This window comes from Ornithorhynchus anatinus, chromosome 12, assembly GCF_004115215.2.
Source record: "Ornithorhynchus anatinus isolate Pmale09 chromosome 12, mOrnAna1.pri.v4, whole genome shotgun sequence".
NCBI classification, from domain to species: Eukaryota; Metazoa; Chordata; class Mammalia; order Monotremata; family Ornithorhynchidae; genus Ornithorhynchus; species Ornithorhynchus anatinus.
Window position 1 is genome coordinate 21,331,770 of NC_041739.1, and position 20,682 is coordinate 21,352,451.

Below are 20,682 nucleotides of genomic sequence, written 5' to 3' on the forward strand. Positions count from 1 at the left end.
TACAGGACAATGCCACCTGGCTGTCCCAGATAAGGAAGGCTTTTTGATATTCTGGCACACTGCCTATCTCTGCATAACTCCAATGCTTCTTTAGTACCAAGTCTTTTGAAACCAAGTTATCTTCTTCATGCACAAGTTGAAAAAAGAAAAAATCCTGGAGGATCCTACTTTAAATCAAAAATAAATGAGGATGCAATTTTAAACCCTTCTATTTCCTTCTCCTACAAAGGGAATGATAGGAGGCCAAATGAGTTGGGCTAGGTTTGGTGGGAAAGAAATGACGCATGTACACTCTCTAAAACACAGGTGGTAGGACATTCATTTTCCAGCCCTTGGCAACATGGATATCTGGGCAAACTGGTCCATTTTTGCTGAGAGGAAGAAATTGACAGGAAACAGCACCCCAGGAACTCCATGGACTATGCCAATTTTCCTGATGTCCCTATGATAGCCCCTGCCATCTACAGAGGAAGCTTGGGCGGAAGGATTACCGGAAAATACCTGAGTTGGTGGCTTGGGCTCCCTGCTTCCTGGAATGACATGAAAGACCCAAAACAGGTAGTGAATACCCATTTTATGGAGGAGGAAACTGAAGTAAATTAAATGATTTGCTCAAGATTTCACAGCAGGCAAGGAGCAGAGTCAGGATTAAACTTGTTGTGCTCTTGATGGGGGGGCAGAGTTACCTCCCAGATACCTTACCTTCTACCTCCTTCAAAGGAAAGGCCCAGTGCCTAGCATAAAGGGAAGTCCAGAATTGGAGGCCTGGAAATAGCCCTAGGATAGTGGTGATTCTTCATGGAAGAAGAGACTCTTTCTAGTTTCTCTCCATCAGCAACATATTCAGGGAAAGACTGTGGGAACATAACCAAGGCTACACTGATTATTCCCTTGACTGTGGATTGCAATTGCAAGCCTGTGACATCTGCTCCCAAGTGGTAACTATCTCCCATTCTTAGTATTTGCCTGTTGTCCCTGGACTATGTGGTGTGGCCAAATGCAATATTCAGAAATCACTTTTCATGGAACAAAGTGCTACTCATACAGTTTAAAGATTTGTACAGAAAACTCTCTTCAATTAATAAAAATATCAAACTATAGTAATGAGCACTTCCTCTGTGCAGAGCACTGTTTAAGCACTTGGGGGAGTACAAAAGAATTAAGACATGGTCCCTACCCTCAAAGATCTTGCGATCTAGTAGTGAGATTAGACACTAAAATGATTTACAGATTGGCAGAAGGAAAAGGAGATATAATAATGATGGTATTTAAGTGCTTACTATGTGCCAAGCACTGTTCTAGATAAGTACAAGAGTTCATGCTTACATAAGTGCTGTGGAACGTTGCTCAGTGGTAGAAGGGCTGAAGTGGCATTTGCATATAAGTAGAGAGATGAGAGTCTAATCAGGGAAGACCACTTGGAGGAGGTGTGATTTTAAAACAACTTTAAAGACAGCAATAGCTGTGTGGTCTTCAGATGTGAAAGGCAGAAAGTACCAGGCAGGGGAAAAGTGTGGGCAAGAGGTAGGTGGAAAGAGAGACAACTCAATTTTTATGAAATACTAACATTTAAACTTCCATGTACTTTTTGGTCTATAATTATTCTTCAATAGCACAACATCCTAGAAGTTCATATCATTGGTTAATAAAAATTAACAAAAATCAATCAGTTTATTGAGCACTTACTGTATTCAGACTACTGCAATGAGTGCTTGGGAGAGTGCAATAAAACAGTTAGTAGGACTGTTCCCTGCCCATAAGGAGCTTACTATCTAGAGGGGGAGACAGACATTAAAAATAAATTACAGCTATGTACATAGGTCCTGAGGGGTTGAGGGTGGGATGAATATCAAGTGTCCAAAGGGTACAGATCAAAGTGCATATGCTACACAAAAGGGAGATGGAGTAGGGGATATGAGGGATTAGTTGGGGAAGGTCTCTTGGAGGAAATGTGATTTTAATTAGTCTTTGAAGGTGGGGAGAGAGATGATATGTCAGATAGGAATGGGGAGGGACTCCTGGAAAAGTGGTAGAACATGGGCAAGGGGTCAGTGGCAAGATAGAATACATCAACGTACAGCAGGGAGTAGGTTCGCATTAAAGGAGCAAAGCGAGCAGGCTGAGTTGTACTAGGAAATCAGTAAGGTAAAACAGGAAGGGACAAGATGAATGAGTTGGCTTTAAAGTCAACAGAACGAAGTTTCTGTCTGGTGCAGGAGCGAATGGGAAACCACTAAAAGTTCTTGAGCACTGAGGAACATGAACTGAAAAGATTTTTAGGAAAATGATCTGGGCAGCAGAATGATGTAAGGACTGGAGTGGGGAGAGACAGGAGGCAGGAAGGTCAGCAAGGAGGCTAAAACAGTAGTCAAAGTGGGATAGGATAAGTGCTCAGAATAGCAAAGCGTAGTTTGGATGGAGAGGAAAAGGCGGATTTTGGCGATGTCGTGAAGGTCGAACCGACAGGATTTAATGTCAGATTGAATATGTGGGTTGAATAGAGAGATGAGCCGAGGATAATGCCATGTCTATGGGCTTGTGAGTCAGGGAGGATACTGGTGCTGTCGACAGTGATGAGAAAATGAAGGGGAGGGCGGGGTGGGAAGATGAGTAGTGTTCTGTTTTGGAAATGTTGAGTTTGAGGTGTCGGCAGGAAAACCAAGTAGAGCTGTCCTAAAGGCAAGAAGAAATGCAAGACTGCAGAGAAGGAGATAGACTGGGATTGGAAGTGTAGATTTGGGAATCATCTGTATAGAGACTGTAGTTGAAGTTGTGGGAGCAAATGAGTTCTCCAAGGGAGCTTTGAGGGACCTGCACAGTTAGGGGGTGGAATGCAGAGGAGGAGCCCATAAATGAGCCTGAAGATGAGAACCAGGAGAGGACAGGGTCAGTGAAGCCAAGGTTAGGTAATGTTTCCAGGAGCAGAGCATGGTCCACAGTGTCAAAGGCAACTGAGCAGTTGAGGAAGATAAGAATGGAGTAAAGGCTGTTGGATTTGACAAGATCATTGGTAACCTCTGAGAGGGCAGTCTCTGTGGAGCGAAGGGAGTAAATGCACAAATGTAAAATATAACGCAAAAAAGTAAAGCATAAAGTATCTACCATAGTCCAGCATCTCTTCATAGAACTCTCTGCCTCTTATTTAACCATTCCCAAGAGGCAACTTGCTCTGCAGTGGCACGACAACAATGACATCACTTTTCAAATATGAAACAATTGTCTCGGAGCATGCCTGGGCAGAGCAGAAGAGAGTCCACTGGGAGTCAAAAAGCAAAGAAAATGGCCTGATCTGGGGAAGACAACCATCAGGTGGCCAGAAACACCAAGGTGATGGAGTGAAAAGACTTGAGTGGAATGAGATGAGGGGAGGCCAGGAAAGGGAAAGAAAAAAAAGAACAAGTTACTAAAGAGCCAAAAAAAAAACCTGCAGTAGTGGGAGGAGTGAGGAAGAGGAGAACTAATATATCAGCAAAATAGGCAAGGTGCACGTATTGGAGATACACAGTCACTGTTCCTATATAGACGATTTTAAAAAATCTTCACACTCAATGAGGTTATATGTCCAAAGAATCAATGAGGCAGGTAGAAAAATATTAAATTTCCAAGTGAAAAGGTTAGATAAGCTCAACAACCTATAACTCAATGAAACACTGTCAACCAACTTTACCCTTGACCAGTAAACCAGGCCTTTAGATTATCTCTCAAGTCACTGAGCAATCATGGTGATTTTCTCATGATTATTCTGTAATTACACTGATTTAAGAAGGAATGACCTGTAAATACTAATGCACAGGTTAGATAACATAACAAATTTTGACATCTCAAGTTCAGTATGGACAAAACCTGCTTTCATTTGGGAAGCAGTAGCCAAAAGAATAAATGACCCAGAAAGAAATGATGCAGCTATTATTGTTAAGAAAAGATCCAGCATGTCACAAGGCTGATATAAACAAGCCATAATGACTTCTACCACCCCTCTCTTTAAACCAAGAAACAGTTTGTTTATTGGACACATTTAGCATCCTACTCTGGGGGAACGAGTTAAGGATGGAGAAAACCCACAAAAATTTATCATCAAACCAGTGAAAGAAAAAGTGCTGTAACTTAAATACCAGTTTCCAAGGGGTCCCTGGGACAATAGCCAGCAATTCAGATTCAATGCACTCGGATGAATACAATGCAAGTAATACATTAAGTTGCCATTCATAAAGGCATTAACTTTTGACCTGCACTACTGCTTGCCATACTTACAGTTTATTCATATTCCAGAGATGCATTCTGCATCCATTCTGAATCACGTGTGCGTGCGCACACACACACACATATACGTCATCTCCCTGAACAGCTACTCAAGTGACAAAAATCAAGCCACTGTTGTAACAGTAGCAACTTCCTTACTTCAGCTATAGAAACACTGTGGTTTTTCTCTGACACTTGTCTGCTGTGTGACTGTGGGCAAGTCATTTAACTTCTCTGTGCTTCAGCTTTCTCATCTGTAAAATGAGCATAATCTACATAGTCTCCCTCCTCCCTTAGACTCTGATGCTCATGTGGGAAAGGGATTGTGTCCAATTTGCAAACGTTGTACCTATCCCAACACGTAGTTTAGTGCTTGGCACATAGTAAGCAGTGTGGCTTAGTGGAAAGAGCACAGGCTTGGGAGTCAAAGGTCATGGGTTTTCATCCTGGCTCCACCACTTGTCAGCTGTGTGACTTTGGGCAAGTCACTTCATTTCTCTGTGTCTCAGTTACCTCATCTGTAAAATGGGGATTAAGACTGTGAGCCCCAAGTGGGACAACCTAATTACCTTGTATCTACCCCAGCACTTAGAACAGTGCGTGGCACATAGCAAGTACTTAATAAATACCATTATTATTAGTAAACACTTAACATATACCAAAGCTATGATCAAGGAGCATCATGAATATAGTTATTATCTGGGTGCCAAGCATTACGTTCCTGACTGAATAAGTTGGGAAATTGATAAGAGGAAGTTGCTACTATTATAACAGTGGCTCAATTTTTGTCACTTGAGTATCTGTGGCGGGAGATGACAAGAATGTGAGTATGTGTGTATGCACGCATATGTGCATGCCACGTGATCCAGAATGGATGTAGAGTGCACCTCTGGAATATGAATAAACTGTAAGAATGGCAAGCGCCAGTGCAGGTCAGAAGCTAAAACCCACTTGCTGAGCTATCTGAGGCAAATCTACTCCTATTATTTGAGTCCAGAAGGAAGGAGCTAGGTATCGACTCTTAGATGATGATGCTGCCTAAATCACTTCTCAACTTCAATAAATTGATGTCCTCTTCGATTTCCAAGAAACTAAGAAATATCCATCCCTACAAGACACAAGAAAAAATTTCAAGGATAATCCAGTCTACAAAACCCATCAAAATGTATGAACAAAACTTTTTGAGAGGGTTAAAGAAGCCGACAACATGCCATGTTGCTGAACAGCAATAATTCCAAGACTTCAACATCACAGTGACCAAATTTGGCACTGTAAGTGAAGTCTGGATATAGTGGGGGGGGGGGGGGGGGGGCGGTCAATAACTGGCTGGATAGAAGCTTGCACAACCCTGCTTGTTTGCCACATTCCACAGCAAAACAGGCTCCAGTATAGAAGTGGTACATGCTAATCCATGGCAGAGAAACCCACTGGCCTACCAACTCTGTTCTACTGTATTCTCTCAAGTCCTTAGTAGAGTGCTCTGCACACAGTAAGCACTCAATAAATACGATTGATTGATTGACTAGCAGTGGTCAAGGCAAAAGGTTACTGTCACTGCTGTCATCTCCCCACCCTGGCAAGTGTTCCTGGGATTTGTAATTCTAGAGATGCAGCCCTTTGGCCAGATAGCACGACTCGGCCTCTGTGCCCCGGGAACTCTTAGGACCAAGAAGCCATGGCCCATCTTACTTCTCTCAGTGGGTCCTGTGCCTCTATAATAGAGAGAGGGAGCAAAGGAAGTGCGTGACCATGTGGTTCTCTGTGGATCTAATAGATATTCATTATAACAATATACTTGAGGATCTTAAAGATCAATCAGTCGTATTTATTGGGTGCTTACTGTGTAGAGAACTGAACAAAGTGCTTGGGAGACTACTGTACAGCCAAGTCCCTTGCCCACAATGAGCTCACAGTCTAGAGTCTAAATAAACACATTTTATTGAGTTTCCATATTCATTTGATGGCAGAAGACCAATTTCCAATAACTCGGTTACATACACTGAATGTTTCAAAATGAACATGAGAGGATTCCTGGAAAAAAAAAATGACTAAGCCTCATGAATTTTAGAGTCTCTATTGTAATAACTTTTTAAAAATAGTGAACAATAAAATGCAATATAGCCACAGCAAACAAGTTATTGTATCTCAAAATCAATTTTAATCACTTATGCTCTTGAGCTAGCAGTGAGATCTTACAGGAGGCTAGTAATTTTGCAAAAGCTACAGTAACTTTTAAAGTGTAATCGCTTGACCACTCTCTGCTATGAACATGACTACTGGGATGAAACCAAAATGGAATCTGCCAATGTTGAGAAATGATCATCAGATTCAGCTAGCCAGCCTCCTTCTCAAGGTAGGTCCACCCAAGAGGGAATCTTAGAGCCACTTCTGAGATCCACTAGATGGTGCAATCTCTCCTTTTCAGTCAGACCCACAGAGACGTGAAGCAAAAGCTAAATCTATAAGTTACGGGAACCATAGAGTGGACATGTGGGTTTCTATTAATTATTTTACTTTTGCCTCAGGCAAATTTCACTGAAATCATTCAGGACAGGTTGGGCAAGAATTGCAGGCAGAAAGGAAAATACATCCTCAGTATATATACCTTCTTGATATCTCAGAAAGGCTCAGATAGCAAAGTTGGAAAACCTATTACCTGTTCTCACAGCCATTCAGAATGCTATCAGCAATCTTTTAAAATGATAGTTTTGCTGATTTTTTTAGGTTTAGACAGACATTCTGCAGAAGTCTCAATAAACCTGAAATATTTCTCCAACTGACTCTGAAATAAATCATGACCTTGGCAATATTAAACTAACAAAGTTACTCATCATCCCTACAAAATCTGTCCTTCTCCCAACAAATTACACTACCCATATTAGTATCCACATCCACTACCTCTAAAATTCTCAACCTCTGCTTTAAAGCCTTTCCTTAGACTATCTCTGATTTTCCATTTTCCCCTAGCCTTTCCCTTCTCCCTTCCGTATTCCCAAGGCAAACCGTTATCTGATGTCCTGTGCCACTCACTGAACCATCTCTCACAAATTCCCAAATGTTAAAAAAACTCTTCTTCCCCCATTACATCCAAAGAGCTCTGCAAATCCACCTCGCTTGCAAAGCCTCCCTGACCAACTGAAATGAAGTGTTTGTTTTTCCTTCAACCACTAGAACAAATAATTTGCCATAAAGCTTAAACATACTACCAATATTTACTTATTGAATGTTGGTGCTGCTGCCTACATCTGACTGTCCAAATAAATGTCTGTTCAAGTCACTGTTTTCCATTTACACTGTAATTGTCCTAGAGAATAGAGGCTAAGTTTTCAACTTATTGTGTTCAGTGCCCAGCAAAACACTAACAGCTTATGGGCCTTGGAAGATGACAACAATGATGCCCCAACTCTTTTCTTATATTAAGACGGTCTTATCAGGATCTTAGTGAAAATTTCATCCTGAAAACATGTGTTTGATCTATTTGGCCTGGCAAAGAAGTCAGAGATCTAATGGCGAATTAGCAAAGAGGAGCTGTCTGCTGAATGGAAACATTGAAAATCACGGGCCCAGCAAAGTTCATGCCTTTTAGCCTCTGATCATCATCACTGTTGGTACGTGTGCCCTAGTGACAGCCTCAACTACCCTAGCCCTCTTTACCTGATTTGAATGAGACTCCACACCTGGACATGCAAAATATTTCAGAATAAATGTTCAGTTTGAATTCAGCATTGAGCTCCAGACTGAAGCACTGCAGCGCAGAGAATTTGCAGAAGCAAATATAAATGATAGCATCACGACGACAACAATTTTAATATAATTCCATGTGATTGGGAGTTTTGCATATCTAAAGTGACAGTGCTCGAAGAATTCTATCTTCAATCCAAACATCAATCACTTTAGATAAAATCTGGCATTGCTCAAATATGCTTGTTATTGACATGAAGAGATGTGTGTGTGTACATATACATACGCATCTGTAAATCTTTGCTTCTCTGGGTACTCATCTACTAACTAATAATAAAAATGATAATGGAGCTTGCTAAGTGCTTACTGTGTGCCAAGCACTAAACTATGTGTTGGGGCAGCTACAAGGTAATCAAGTTGGACACAGTCCCTGTCCTACACAGGGCAAGGGACTAGGATCTAACAACCATTTTACAGGTGTGGAAACGGAGGCTCAGAAATTAAGTAACTTGCCCAAAGTCACACAGCAGATAAGTGGCAGATTTGGAATTAGAATCCAGGCCCTCTGATTACCAGGCCATGCTCTTTCTACTAGGCACAATACATAAACATTCACGCACTGCGCTGTATTCCATAGGATAGGGACCATGTTTGTCAGTATTATAAGAATACATATCCCAATTCTTCTCAGAGCATTCAAAAGCAATAGGGCTGTTGTGCAGCCTGGCAAGGGTTAGAATTGGAACCCTCTTGAAAAGTTACAAAGCTATCAGAGACTATATTTGAGAGGGAAATAAAATAGGGAACCAGTTAATTTTCTTAATCCCAAGAGATCTCATGCAAGGTTTCTATTGGGTCCAAGTCAGGAAATATACTGAAAGGGTATGTGTTAGATTTTAAAGTTTGCCATGCAGTAATAATTCCATAAAATGAATGAATTATAGTATCATTTAAGTGTTTACTATGTGCCAAAACTCCAGGATAGACTGTGCTTTGATGAATACAGCATAGTTCTGAGAGTCAGAAAGACCTGGGTTCTAATTCCAGCTCGGCCACATGTCTGTGTGACCTTGGATGAGTCACAACTTCTCTGTGCCTCAGTTACCTCATCTGAAAAATGTGGACAATAATAATAATAATAATAATGTTGGTATTTGTTAAGCACTTACTATGTGCAGAGCACTGTTCTAAGCACTGGGGTAGACACAGGGGAATCAGGTTGTCCCACGTGGGGCTCACAGTCTTCATCCTCATTTTACAGATGAGGTAACTGAGGCCCAGAGAAGTTAAGTGACTTGCCCACAGTCACACAGCTGACAGGTGGCAGAGCTGGGATTCGAACTCATGAGCTCTGACTCCAAAGCCCAGGCTCTTTCCACTGCGCCACGCTGCTTCCCCAAGAATTGAGCCCCATGTGGGACAGAGAGAGTGTCCAACCTGATTAATCTGTATCTACCCCAGCACTTAGAACAGTGCTTGGGCACATAGAAAGCACTTAACAAGTACCATAGTAATATTAATTATTATATAAGGTAATCTGATCTGAACAAGCTCCTGACTCCCATGGGGCTCAGAATCTAGGTGGTAGAGAGAGGTAGGTATCTATCCCCATTTTACAGATGCAAATAAGAGACGCAACGAAGTTAAGCACAGAGCAGGCCAGTGGTAGAACTGGAACTTAACCCAGGTTTCCTGACTCCCAATCCCATACTCTTTCCACAAGGCCACTTATTTCTCTTTCATATTCCTCAAAATGAACTTCTATCACCTATCCCCAAGGCTCCTCCAGTGCTCCTGTAGCACCTATCTTTCCTATCTGTACTCTTTCTACAAGGCTGCAGGTTTCCACCTGCCTCACGTTCCCATACCTTGCCAACGGATCTCTGTGTCTGTAAGCTGGAAGAAGGATGAGCTGCAAGGGGGCAAGAGTTCAGAACTGCCCACAAGGCCAGGGAGAAGGTCAGCTACAGATCCCGTCATGTCACCTTTTCCCAGTCCGCCTCCCAACTTCCTCCATTCTCCCACTTCTTCCCGGCAGCAGCTTCATGGCAGTGACAAAACCTTGGGCTCCTCTATCAAGCATCGATTGTGTCCCTTGTCTAATGTCCCTGACTCACCTGCACAATTTCTGCGCCTGTACTAAGCTATTGTAACACAGCATGATTTGAACTGTATTTTTCAGGCAGGATTGGGACACGGGACAAAAATGCCAAAGCATTTCAGGCCTGCAGAGATCTCTTGGCACGATATGAAATTAGACCACATTCCTGCATCACCTCAGCAAGTTAACATAAACAAAAGCATAACACAGTAAAAAGACAGACATTTTTGTTTATTGAATAACATTATTGTCCCTTTTTTATATTTCTGATTTGGTCATGAACCGAATCATTTCTACATTCTGACTCCAGGTTTCTCAGAACATTCTTAGAATTCTTAGAAATCCAGATTCCAAATCGTGCATTTTCAACTACCTGAAATATTCCCCTGCATTTCCCCTCCCAGAAGAAACTAGGTGCTGAGGAGGGAGGAAATGTCTGGGGTCACCCTGGAGCATGTGCACATCCCTTGATTCACCCGTTGGTTGGAATGGGCTTCTTCTAGTACCCAATCACTCCTGTAGCCCTGTACTCCGAGCAGATAATTTCAGCATATTTTCTGCCGGTGCCCAAGGCTGCAGGGCAATGAGGAAAAACCCAGTCCTGCTTCTGTCTGGAATGGGCCCAAAGACTTATCCCATCCCAAGTAAGAACGCAATAAAAGCCTTCCTTTCCTCTCCACCACCAGATGTGATTAGTCTTTCTTCAACTTTTCATAAAAGAGTTTGCTGAATATGTTTGTGGAAGTGGCTATGTGTAGAGTTAAACGTATATACTCAGTTGCAAAATCATCTTGGCAAAGACACATTGCTTGCTTTCTCTAATTTACTTAAAATGTACTTAAATTGGGGATACCGTCATAGTAGTAATTAAACCTGCACAACTCAAGGGATCAGCTATCTCACATTAGGCAGGGCATATCTGGGGTGCTGTTGCCCCGCTATCTCTAGAAACCCCGAGGCAGGGGTTATTGGGACCCTTTCTTTAGGCCAAGGTTGTGGGACATAAACCTTCTGCTGCAGTGGTAACCCTGGCAACAACCAGGGTTGGCATTTTTTCCTTGTTGAGGCTCAATCAATGATTCTAGAATTCAGAAAAGCTACTCTTTAATCAGCTAAGCAATCTCACACCTACTCTTTAGTTTCTCCCACTCATCCATTATTTCACTTGCCATCCACTCACTCTTTAAATCTATATTCCCTCTTGATTTCTGCTTCTCCAACACCTCCGGTCCTTGTTCTCTTTCTTTGTCTTTTTTCCCATTTCATTTTCACTGCGCCTATTTTCCCTTCTCTTGGGGCCTATTCTCCTGTGTATTTCCTGATTTTTCTCCTTTGTCTTCTGTTTCTCCCTGTTGTCAACTGTCTCTCAATTTGTTTCTCCCTCTCTTCTCCCCTGAAGTACTCCTGGGGAAGACGGCAGAGAAATGAAAACCATAATTAGCACCAAGATTTTCATTAAATACTGTCAGATTCTTTTCCCAATAAAACTTGGATCAGGGGTGTCGCAAAATACGAAGACATTACTGGCCCTCCTGTGCTGACTGAAGAAACAGCCAGTGATGTTTCTAGTCACTTTTGAGGTTGTAACTCCAGGGGCCCAGTGCCCATGGCAATGTACAGCTGGGGCTCTCTTGAGGCTCCATGCTAGTGTACCTCAAGAAAGTAGTTTGCCACCAGCATCCTGGGACTTGTAAATTTGTAAACACCATAGCTTGGGAATATCTAGAGTTCAGCTAACTTGGAATGCATCCTAAGAGCTGGCTACAGAGACTGAGGGGAGAATGACAAATACCCTGCAACTGTAAACTCTCTGAATTTGCAGGTACACACACACACATACGTCAGGCCTTCATTACTTTTTCCCTTTTTTTATTTTATCTGTTAAGCACCTATTATGTTCCAGGCACTGTACTAATCCCCAGGGTAGATGCAAGATAATCAGTATGGACACAGTCTCTGACCCAAATAGGGCTCACAGCCTTAATCCCATTTTACAGATGAGGTAACTGAGGCACAGAGAAGTTAAGTGACTTGCCCAAGGCCAGATAGCAAAAAACTGGCATAGCCAGGATGAGAATTCAGGTCCCCCAAAAGGAAACATACCCTTTCCACTAGGCCATGCTGCTTCAACCTGCTTTTTCTGTGTGGTTGTTTTTATGGTATTTGTTAAATGCTTACTATGTGCCAGGCACTGTACTAAGTATGGGAATAGATAAAAACTAATCAGGTTAGACACAGTTCATTTCCCACTTGGGGCTCGCAGTCTTAATCCTCATTTTGCATATGAGGTAACAGGCACAGAGAAGTTAAGTGACTTCCCAAGATCACACAGCAGAAGTGGTGGAGCCGAATTAGAACCCAGGTCCTTCTGACTCCCAGGTCTGAGCTCTATCCACCAGGCCATACAATTCCCATCTGTTAGGAACAGATAGCTAAAATTTACTTAGTTATAGGTCTTGACCACCAAATGAGCTGTACTGCAGCCTCAAGTAGACGGAAGAATGACTGCCTATCCCTGGAAGGGATGCTGAGGACTCAGCAGATTTTCTTTCCCCCTTATCTATATTCGAGATAGCCTACTGTACCATCACAAAGCCAAAAAGCAGACAGACATGGGAAGGGGGAGAATCAGAAAGCCAAGGTAACAAGCTCTTTGGAAATTGAGAGTTATCTGTCATTGAGCATTAAGATGAAACCCCAGAAAATATCCATATCAATAGTCCATAGGAACCTAAGGAGTATCAGTTCAGGGACAGGTCAATGACCATTCCAGCCCAATAGCAATACTATGTTTGAAGGAACACTGTGACTTCCACCCTTATGGCTAGGGATATCCCATCCCTAACTTTTCCCTCTCCAGCTATACTCTGGTTAGCGATCTTAATTGGTTCCATGAAAATATAATGTTAAGCAAAAGAGCATGAAACAAAAATATAGCTTACCACAGGAAATGAATTCCCAAGATCCAAAAATAGACCAAGACAATATAAATCTATTTTTAAAACTGTAATTAAAAACCACAATATAGTTGCATGATTAAATAGCAATGTAAATATGTACCAATGGAAGCTGAATTAGAATTTCTTCTTATGTACAAACACATGCTTAACCCAACACAAACTTGACAATAACCATTTAAATTCAACAAAATTGTGTCCAACTTCCTTATCTTGTATCTACCCCAGTGCTTAGTGCAGTACATGGTACTTAGTAAGCCCTTAATAAATGCCAGGATTATTATTATTATTACAAAAGAAGAACAAACCAAGAGCATGGTGAGGAAGAGTATTATGCATTCCCAACTTTTCCTCAGGCAACCCTAATTTCCAAATGAGACATACAACCATTCCAAAGGATGCTCAGAAGATAATGGGCAAACTCACCTTTTGATCCTACGAGAGGAGAACAGAGAAGGGAATCAAAGTTTGGGGCAATTCTCTGAACCAGCACAATGAGAAATTTGGTTTTTAACCAACAAATTCAGCATTCCTTGGTTTGACTGTTTTATAGGTTCTTCGAGGCCCTTCTGGGCCTATTTGATAGCTGGTTCTCACTAGGCAGTGCAATTATTAATTTAGTCTGCCTGGTGTTGGCCTATTTAATATTACTGTTCAAAGAGGGCTAGTAATATCACTGCCCCTCCAGGTTACATTGCTGCAGGCCCTGCTAGAGAAGTGGGCCTTTAATTACCTGAGTCAGCTGTGCTTATTGACGGCAATTATTAGATCCGCCTCTCTACAACCCCTGGGTTTTCGGTCTTTAAGTACAGCTGGAGTGATGATTTGCTTTCACCACAGTCCTCCCGTTCCTACCTTAAGTACCCTCTTTCACCTCTCCTCTCGTGACCTTTGACTTAGATAATGGCCATGGTGCAGAACAAGCTGTAGAAGGCCTCTCCACAACCTCCTGCTTTTTCTTTACCCCTGTTTCTATACAGGTTCTCAGACCGGCTTATTGAGAAGCCCCTCGGGCTCAGAAGTGTTGGCCTGTAAGCAGGGATAAGAAAGAGAAAAGGTGCCCTACCCTTTGCTCACTCCACCCTCAGCCCTACATAGCACTTAGGTACATATAGGTAATTTATTTTATCGTCCGTCTCCTCCTCTAGACTTTAAGGTTGTAGTGGCCAGGGAACGTGTCCACTGACACAGTTACACTGTACTCTCCCAAAGCCTCTGCATACAGGAAGAGCTTAATAATTTTGACTGAATGACAGAAGGTAGAAATGGGGAAGAAGATGACTAGATGACCTTTCAAAGCCTTTTGCAACTCTAAAATTTTGTGTATTTATTTTTCATGGAATTGTAGGGCTGGAAAGGACTTCAGGAGTGGTGCGGTTTGATCCTTAGGCTACAGGCTGATATAAGACTGGTCTGTGAGTTGACTACCTTCTCTAGGGATGAAGATCCCATTCATGCAGCTTTGTTCTTGTATCAACATGAAAGGTGTCCTGTCTGTGTGTCTGTCAGCTTTATTTTTCCTGAAAGAATGATGCTCAGAAAGACAGATGCCTTGTCATTTCCTTAATTCCTTACTTAGCCATCCAACCTATAGCCCTTAGATTAGGATCAGACATATAGCAGGTGCTCAATCAGTGTTGTAAAATGATGATGAGAGAATAGAGACATACCAAGTGTCCCATTTTCATATTTCCAGGCTCTGTTTTCCCTTCTGACTGCAAAGATTCAGACATGAGGTTTTTTTACAAAAAAAATATTACTCTCCCCCATTCATAGGTTATGAGCTCCTTGAGGCCAGGGACTATTTCTGTACCCCATCAATGTATTCCTTTCCCATCACTTAGTACAGGGCTTTGCACAGAATAAGTCTTAATAAATACTATTGTTATTACCACTACCAAGACCAAGAAAATGGAAAATATGCTACTGGATACTTCTAGGGAGGCTCTAATTTGGTTCCCACCAATAAGCATATTTCCTGATCAACACAAGGTGTCTGTGCTGTACATGGGTGCTGTGGTTTCTAGCCTCCCTGTTTTCCCCATTTTTAGTCTCCTGCCCAAAACAAACATCTATCCATCTACCTAAATCAATAAACCATGCATTTTTGAGTGTGCATCGACTCTAGTTCATGAATATGCATGTGCACATCCAGAAGGCAAGACAGTAAAACAAATGGGCTCCTGGGTGGTTTGTTCTAGCCCAGGTTCACTTGCCTCAAAATAAATGGCTGAAATTATTCCAACCATGTTCACAGCTGAAGCAGAGTTTTAGCAAAGGACAGGTGGGGAAAAAGTCAGGTTTCTGTTATGGGTCGGCTATTTCTCCTCATTTTCTACTTGAAATTATTTATCGAGCAAGAGGCAACTGTGTGGATGGCTCCTGAAAAAATCTCGAGGTTCCGAAGAGGATCGCTGTCTTCCCGCCTTTCACAATCAGCAGGGCTGGGACTCTCTGTCTCTGGACCAGCCTCTTGTTTGTCTCCTACAGCCACCCGTCTGTGCTCCCAACAATGTCCATGCAAAAACCCAAATCAGATAAACCTGCAAAACCATCCATCAATCAATCATATTTATTGAACGTTTACTGAGCGCAGAGCACTGTACTAAGTGCTTGGGAGAGTACAATAAAACAGAGTTGGTAGACATTTCTTGTCTACTATGAGCTTACAGTCTAGTGGGGGGGACAGACATAAATCTACTACAATATGAGTAGTTTTGACCCTGCACTGACAGGGTTTCTTTAGGCCAATGGGGAAAGGGCACAAAACTCCACAAAATGGGGCCCAGGGCCTCCACCTGCCAAAGTCCTGTTTTAGCTCATATCTTCTCCACTGCAGCCATCCACACCTGTTTACCTTTCCCAGCTCCTAACATGTTCCGCTCCAGCCTTCAAGCTTCTGCATATGCTATCTCTTCTCCTAGCCATTAGATTAGGTCCTTCCCCTATCCCAAAATACAATTTGGGACTCCTTAACTCTGTGACACCTTTCCACACTAATCTCTCTGGGGCCAGTCACTCACTCCTATCACTCCAGCAATGTCCTTATTTTTAAAAAAATGGTACTTAAGCCCTTACTATGTGCCAGGCCCTGTACAACACAGCCCACCTCAATGCAGCTGCATGACCTGAACCCAAAGGAGTGCTTTATAACAGAGTCACAATAACAACTGTGGTATGTGGTAAGCACTTCCTATTGGCCTTGTATTGTATCATGCACTGAGCTAAAAACAACTGTAGTTCTATCTACCGTTGTCTCATCTTCCTCCTCAGACTACAAGCTTCTCAAGAGTAGGTTACATTCTTTTTCCTTCCTCAGTTACCACTATGATGCTTTACACACTAACAGTTTGCTCTATAAATACCAGGTCTTCAGTAAATATTGTTACTGACCATGAAGTAGAAAGATCGGAAGAGAAGCAGGCAGTGGCATCCTCTCAAGGCAGAGTTTTTTTTTAGGCTTCTATTTGACTTACCCAAGAAAGCAAAAGTGCCATGAAACTTTGACCAAATGGAACCAACGGTGCAATCCTGGTGCATTTAGGGAGTCTCTCATGGCATTTTTATTTCAATCCTCAACTGTTCCAAGAAAAGACCCAGCTCTTCATTAATAATGATGGTATTTGTTAAGCATTTACTATGCTGTCCCTGTCCCACATGGGGCTCACAGTCTTAATCCCCATTTTACAGATGAGGTAACTGAAGCACAGAGAAGTTAAGTGACTTGGCCCAAGGTCACACAGCAGGCAAGTGGTGGAGTCAGGATTAGAATCCAAGTCATTCATTCATTCAATCCTATTGAGCGCTTACTGTGTGCAGAGCACTGTATTAAGCTCTTGGAATGTAAAACTGGGCAACAGATAGAGACAATTCCTGCCCAACAATGGGCTCACAGTCTAAAAGGGGGAGACATATCAAAACCAAACAAAACAAGTAGTCAGGCATCAATACCATCAAAATAGATAAGTAGAATCATAGATATATACACACCAAAGTCAGAGTCCTTCTGACTCCCCAGCCTGTGCTTCATTTTTCAGTCCTGGGCACATAAATTAAAGGAGTCACCAATCCCAGAAGATTCCAAAATAAATTCAATGGTATGGATAGGCCCCAAAACAAATAAAGCTGGAGTTCCAGTCCACCAATTTCATTTACTTTTTCAGCGAGGATTTCGTTAGAGAGAACAGACTGGGTTTCTACGCAAATGAAATCCCCCTAATCCATCTTCCCAAAAAGAATCTGAAAGTCAGTCACTTCATTCCACAGTAGTATCACTGTGCTAAAAGCCAAGACTCTGATCACCTAAAAGAGGCCTCAAAAATACACTTCCAGGTGTTGGAGTCTAAACTCTGTTTTGACTGCCCTGGAGCCTTCAGACCAGAGCTGTGAGGTTCTCAGTAGTTCTTCTGTCCTCCACAAACACCACTGAGGGGGATGAAGGATGATGGCAGGGCACTACCAAGACTGATCACAGACTGTTAAAGCCCAGGGGATCTAGTCCTGAAAAGTATTGTTAGGTTTTGAGGCTTCAATGATCAAAATATGATTTCCATCAACAATGGGGGAGGGAAGTGTGCCCAAATAACCACCAAGTCAGGTTAAGTCTTCTCTGTAAATCCCAAATGATTGAAACATCCATCAGAATAAAATACAAGAGCAGGGAGTCATGCTAAAATGAGAAAAACTCAACTCTCTGAAACTTGAACCTAACCAGAGTGGACTTAGCTATGTGCATTCCAGATAATTGAGTTTTTACTGTTCTCTCAGATGCTAATGATTTTTGGAACATGAACCGGAACAATCCGGTGTTGCTGTTGATGGATTGGTCATATTTCCTAATGAATAAATAATATCTTTGGCTAAACAAACAACAAAACTAATCATGAGAGAGAGTCATTGGCCTATTATAGATGCAGATTAACTCATTTCCAAGACACTTGCTTAAACACAGGCATAATTTCCTCAGCATACACTGGCCTAAAGGCTTAACATGACTTTTATGGAGCAATATTTCATTTCAAGAATTTGAGAACCAGCAATGTAATTCTAAGCAAAGGAAGGTGAAAAGAGGATTCTGTCTGGGGAGTTCACAATTAGACAAGGTGCTTGTGATGGCGTGGATTTTACCTGGGCTTGGATTTGGTTTCATCATGGTTTTCAAAGCTGTTTAGTTCTCTCACTGAAACAGTCTGGCTGTACTTGATTATCTATCCCGGTGCTCCCAACCCCATTAATGTGACTTCAAGCACAGAACAGGTTTGGCCATAGTTTAGTCAAGGCCTAAAAGACAAACCCATCTGGCCTATTTGATTGTCAAGTGCTGAGAGAGCATATAAACAATGAGTGACGACCTAGGATCGAAGGCATCGCAGCAGCCTTTCCCCTCCTCAAAAGGCAATGTGCCCATTTTCATCAGCATTATCGATTGTTATCATCAAAGAACTGACCTTATGGAGAGCAGGAGCCAGGACTGGAACCAAGAACCCATTGTAAATGTAGTTCACAAGCTGGTTTCGAATCAGGGGATGTGCCACCTAAGGAAAGAAATCTCCAGTCACGATTAAAAATTGGATGGAATCATCAGACTCATCTGCAGAGCTGCGTGTGTCTGCATGCATTCTGATCCCTTAGAAGAAGAGAACATTCCCAGCTCCAACCACAGACAAAAATTCCAATCATCCTTAGCAATGACAGTGTCGGTCCTCTGCTTTACATTAGCAATTCAGAAAGGAGAAGTTTTTGAACCCTGGCTCAGAGGATATAGATCAGAGACCATAGAAGATTAGAGGGACCAACTGATGTGCCTACCCTTCAACAAGAACCTGGACTGAGAAGTACAGTTTTTCCCCCAGGAGCCTCAGATGAGACAACAAGCACAGAGTAAACTCTCTAAGCAGCCACAGTTAAAACAAAGCTTGACCTTCGAAAGGCATTCAGTTCCTCAGGAATATTTTTCTCTCCCCTTCCCTTTCCCTCCCCCAAACATACCCTCTTTCAGGCTTCCGGAAGTTTCTAACTCTGTGATCAGGCTAAGTAGCTATATAATCTTCATGGATTGTTTAGAAAAAAACTCTCTGTTCTTGAGTAAAGCTGCAAGAGTTTCCACATTTTTTTTCTCTCAAAACGTTAGTTTGTGGTGCTGACCCACTGTTAATGTCATTTTAAGTCATATTTACACAGGCACAAATCATCTACCAAAAGTTCTGATTTTAATTTGAAAATTAATTAGAAAAGGTACAGGTTCCCATCCCTAACAATTCCCATTAGACTTCTTTCCTAAAAAGCAATTATCATAGTGAGGTTGGGCTTAAAATCTAATATTTTTTGTAACAGAGTGTATTTTGGAGACAAAAATTAGAATTCCACCTTTCATTCCTACAGGTTTCTAAAACAAAATACTGATGGAATGCAACATGAGAAAAATAATTTTACAAATATTCCTTTTATCTTAAAAAGAAAATTTCCCGAGTTTAGTAATAATAATGAGATGGGAATGAAATTCATTTACTCACTTTTTTTTCCTTCAGAAGCTGTTTCCTCACTTGGTCAGATAGATTAGAAATAACATTTGTCACCCTACACCAGAAGAATCTGATTTGCCAAACAATCCCAAACCCTAAGAAGACATTCTACTTATAAATAGACCATTTTCAGTAAAAGAGCCCTCTATATCCATAGGGATGTGAGCCCTGATTTTATCTGCAGGATGAAGAAGAGCAGTAACATGAAATCTGAAGGGGAAAATCTAATCAAGAAGGCAAATAGACAGAGAAGGTTTTTTTCCAAGCAGACCAATTTTGAAAGAAATTTAATTTGTGTTGCTAAGAAGATGCTTAACTCCTCCTAAATTCAATTGGGATAACAACATTCTTTATATAGTATGCATCATTAAGCAAAATAAAGTGTTTCTCTTTGTAGGCTATCATGAAAACCTTGAAGTAAAAATGGTATATGTTGAAATTCTTGACTGGCTAACAATATCCTCCTAATGAGGACAGTAATTGGACTTACTTCCAATGCTATAGTGTATAATAAGAAAGGAAAAAAGAAAACCTATTTTTTTGACTATACTCAAAATCATCTTGCAGGCTGAAATTTCTAAATCCTCTGGTACTTCCTCTCTGTCAAACAAACTCATCTTCAGATGCAATTTTGTCTTTCAAGAAGGGCAGCCATGACAACTTCTTCTCTGCGGCTCCCGTACCTGAATAACTGCATTGCAGAACTCCAGGGAATTCATGAACTGGACCAAAGCTGGGAGGAGAAGCCAATCATCCTTCAGAAGGCAGTGCCACTCATCTCCTTTCTCTTCCAGCTTCGTGGGCAGGGAGGAGTAGAGGCCACTCAGGCCAGTGGCTAGCACCTGTATTCAGACACAAAAGCAATCATGATGATTCCATCTTTCTTGCTTAGGGGATGGTGTTCCCTCTCTCAATTGATAGTCAAAGTACTAACTGGGTCGCCCCCAGAACCCAGGAATCATGACTAAAGTTGAAAGGGCTGGCAGCAACCTGGTTCCCACACTTTAACCACTAACTCCATTTCTATCAATCCCAGTGGGTTTGGATGATTGCCCTCAAAGTAACAGGGTTCTGAGAAAAGTCTAACTTGGGAACAGAATTACATTCACTTGCCTCTGTGGGTCTGGATTTTCCGATGTTTCAAATTAAATTTGATGCAACTAGATCTTTTTTGACCCCTTTG

General features: G+C 41.8%; 1 protein-coding gene across 1 annotated transcript in view; it reads right to left on the reverse strand.

Annotated features, from left to right (window-relative positions):
- The window catches only part of FHIP1A (FHF complex subunit HOOK interacting protein 1A), a 102,779-nt gene that overhangs the window by 34,437 nt on the left and 47,660 nt on the right, over window positions 1-20,682 (reverse strand). Inside the window, exons 4-5 of the mRNA XM_029077160.2 lie at window positions 20,183-20,341; window positions 18,426-18,512 (exon numbers count right to left, since the gene is read on the reverse strand). Coding sequence (XP_028932993.1) covers window positions 18,426-18,512; window positions 20,183-20,341 — 246 coding nt within the window. The remainder of the gene's footprint in view (window positions 1-18,425; window positions 18,513-20,182; window positions 20,342-20,682) is intronic.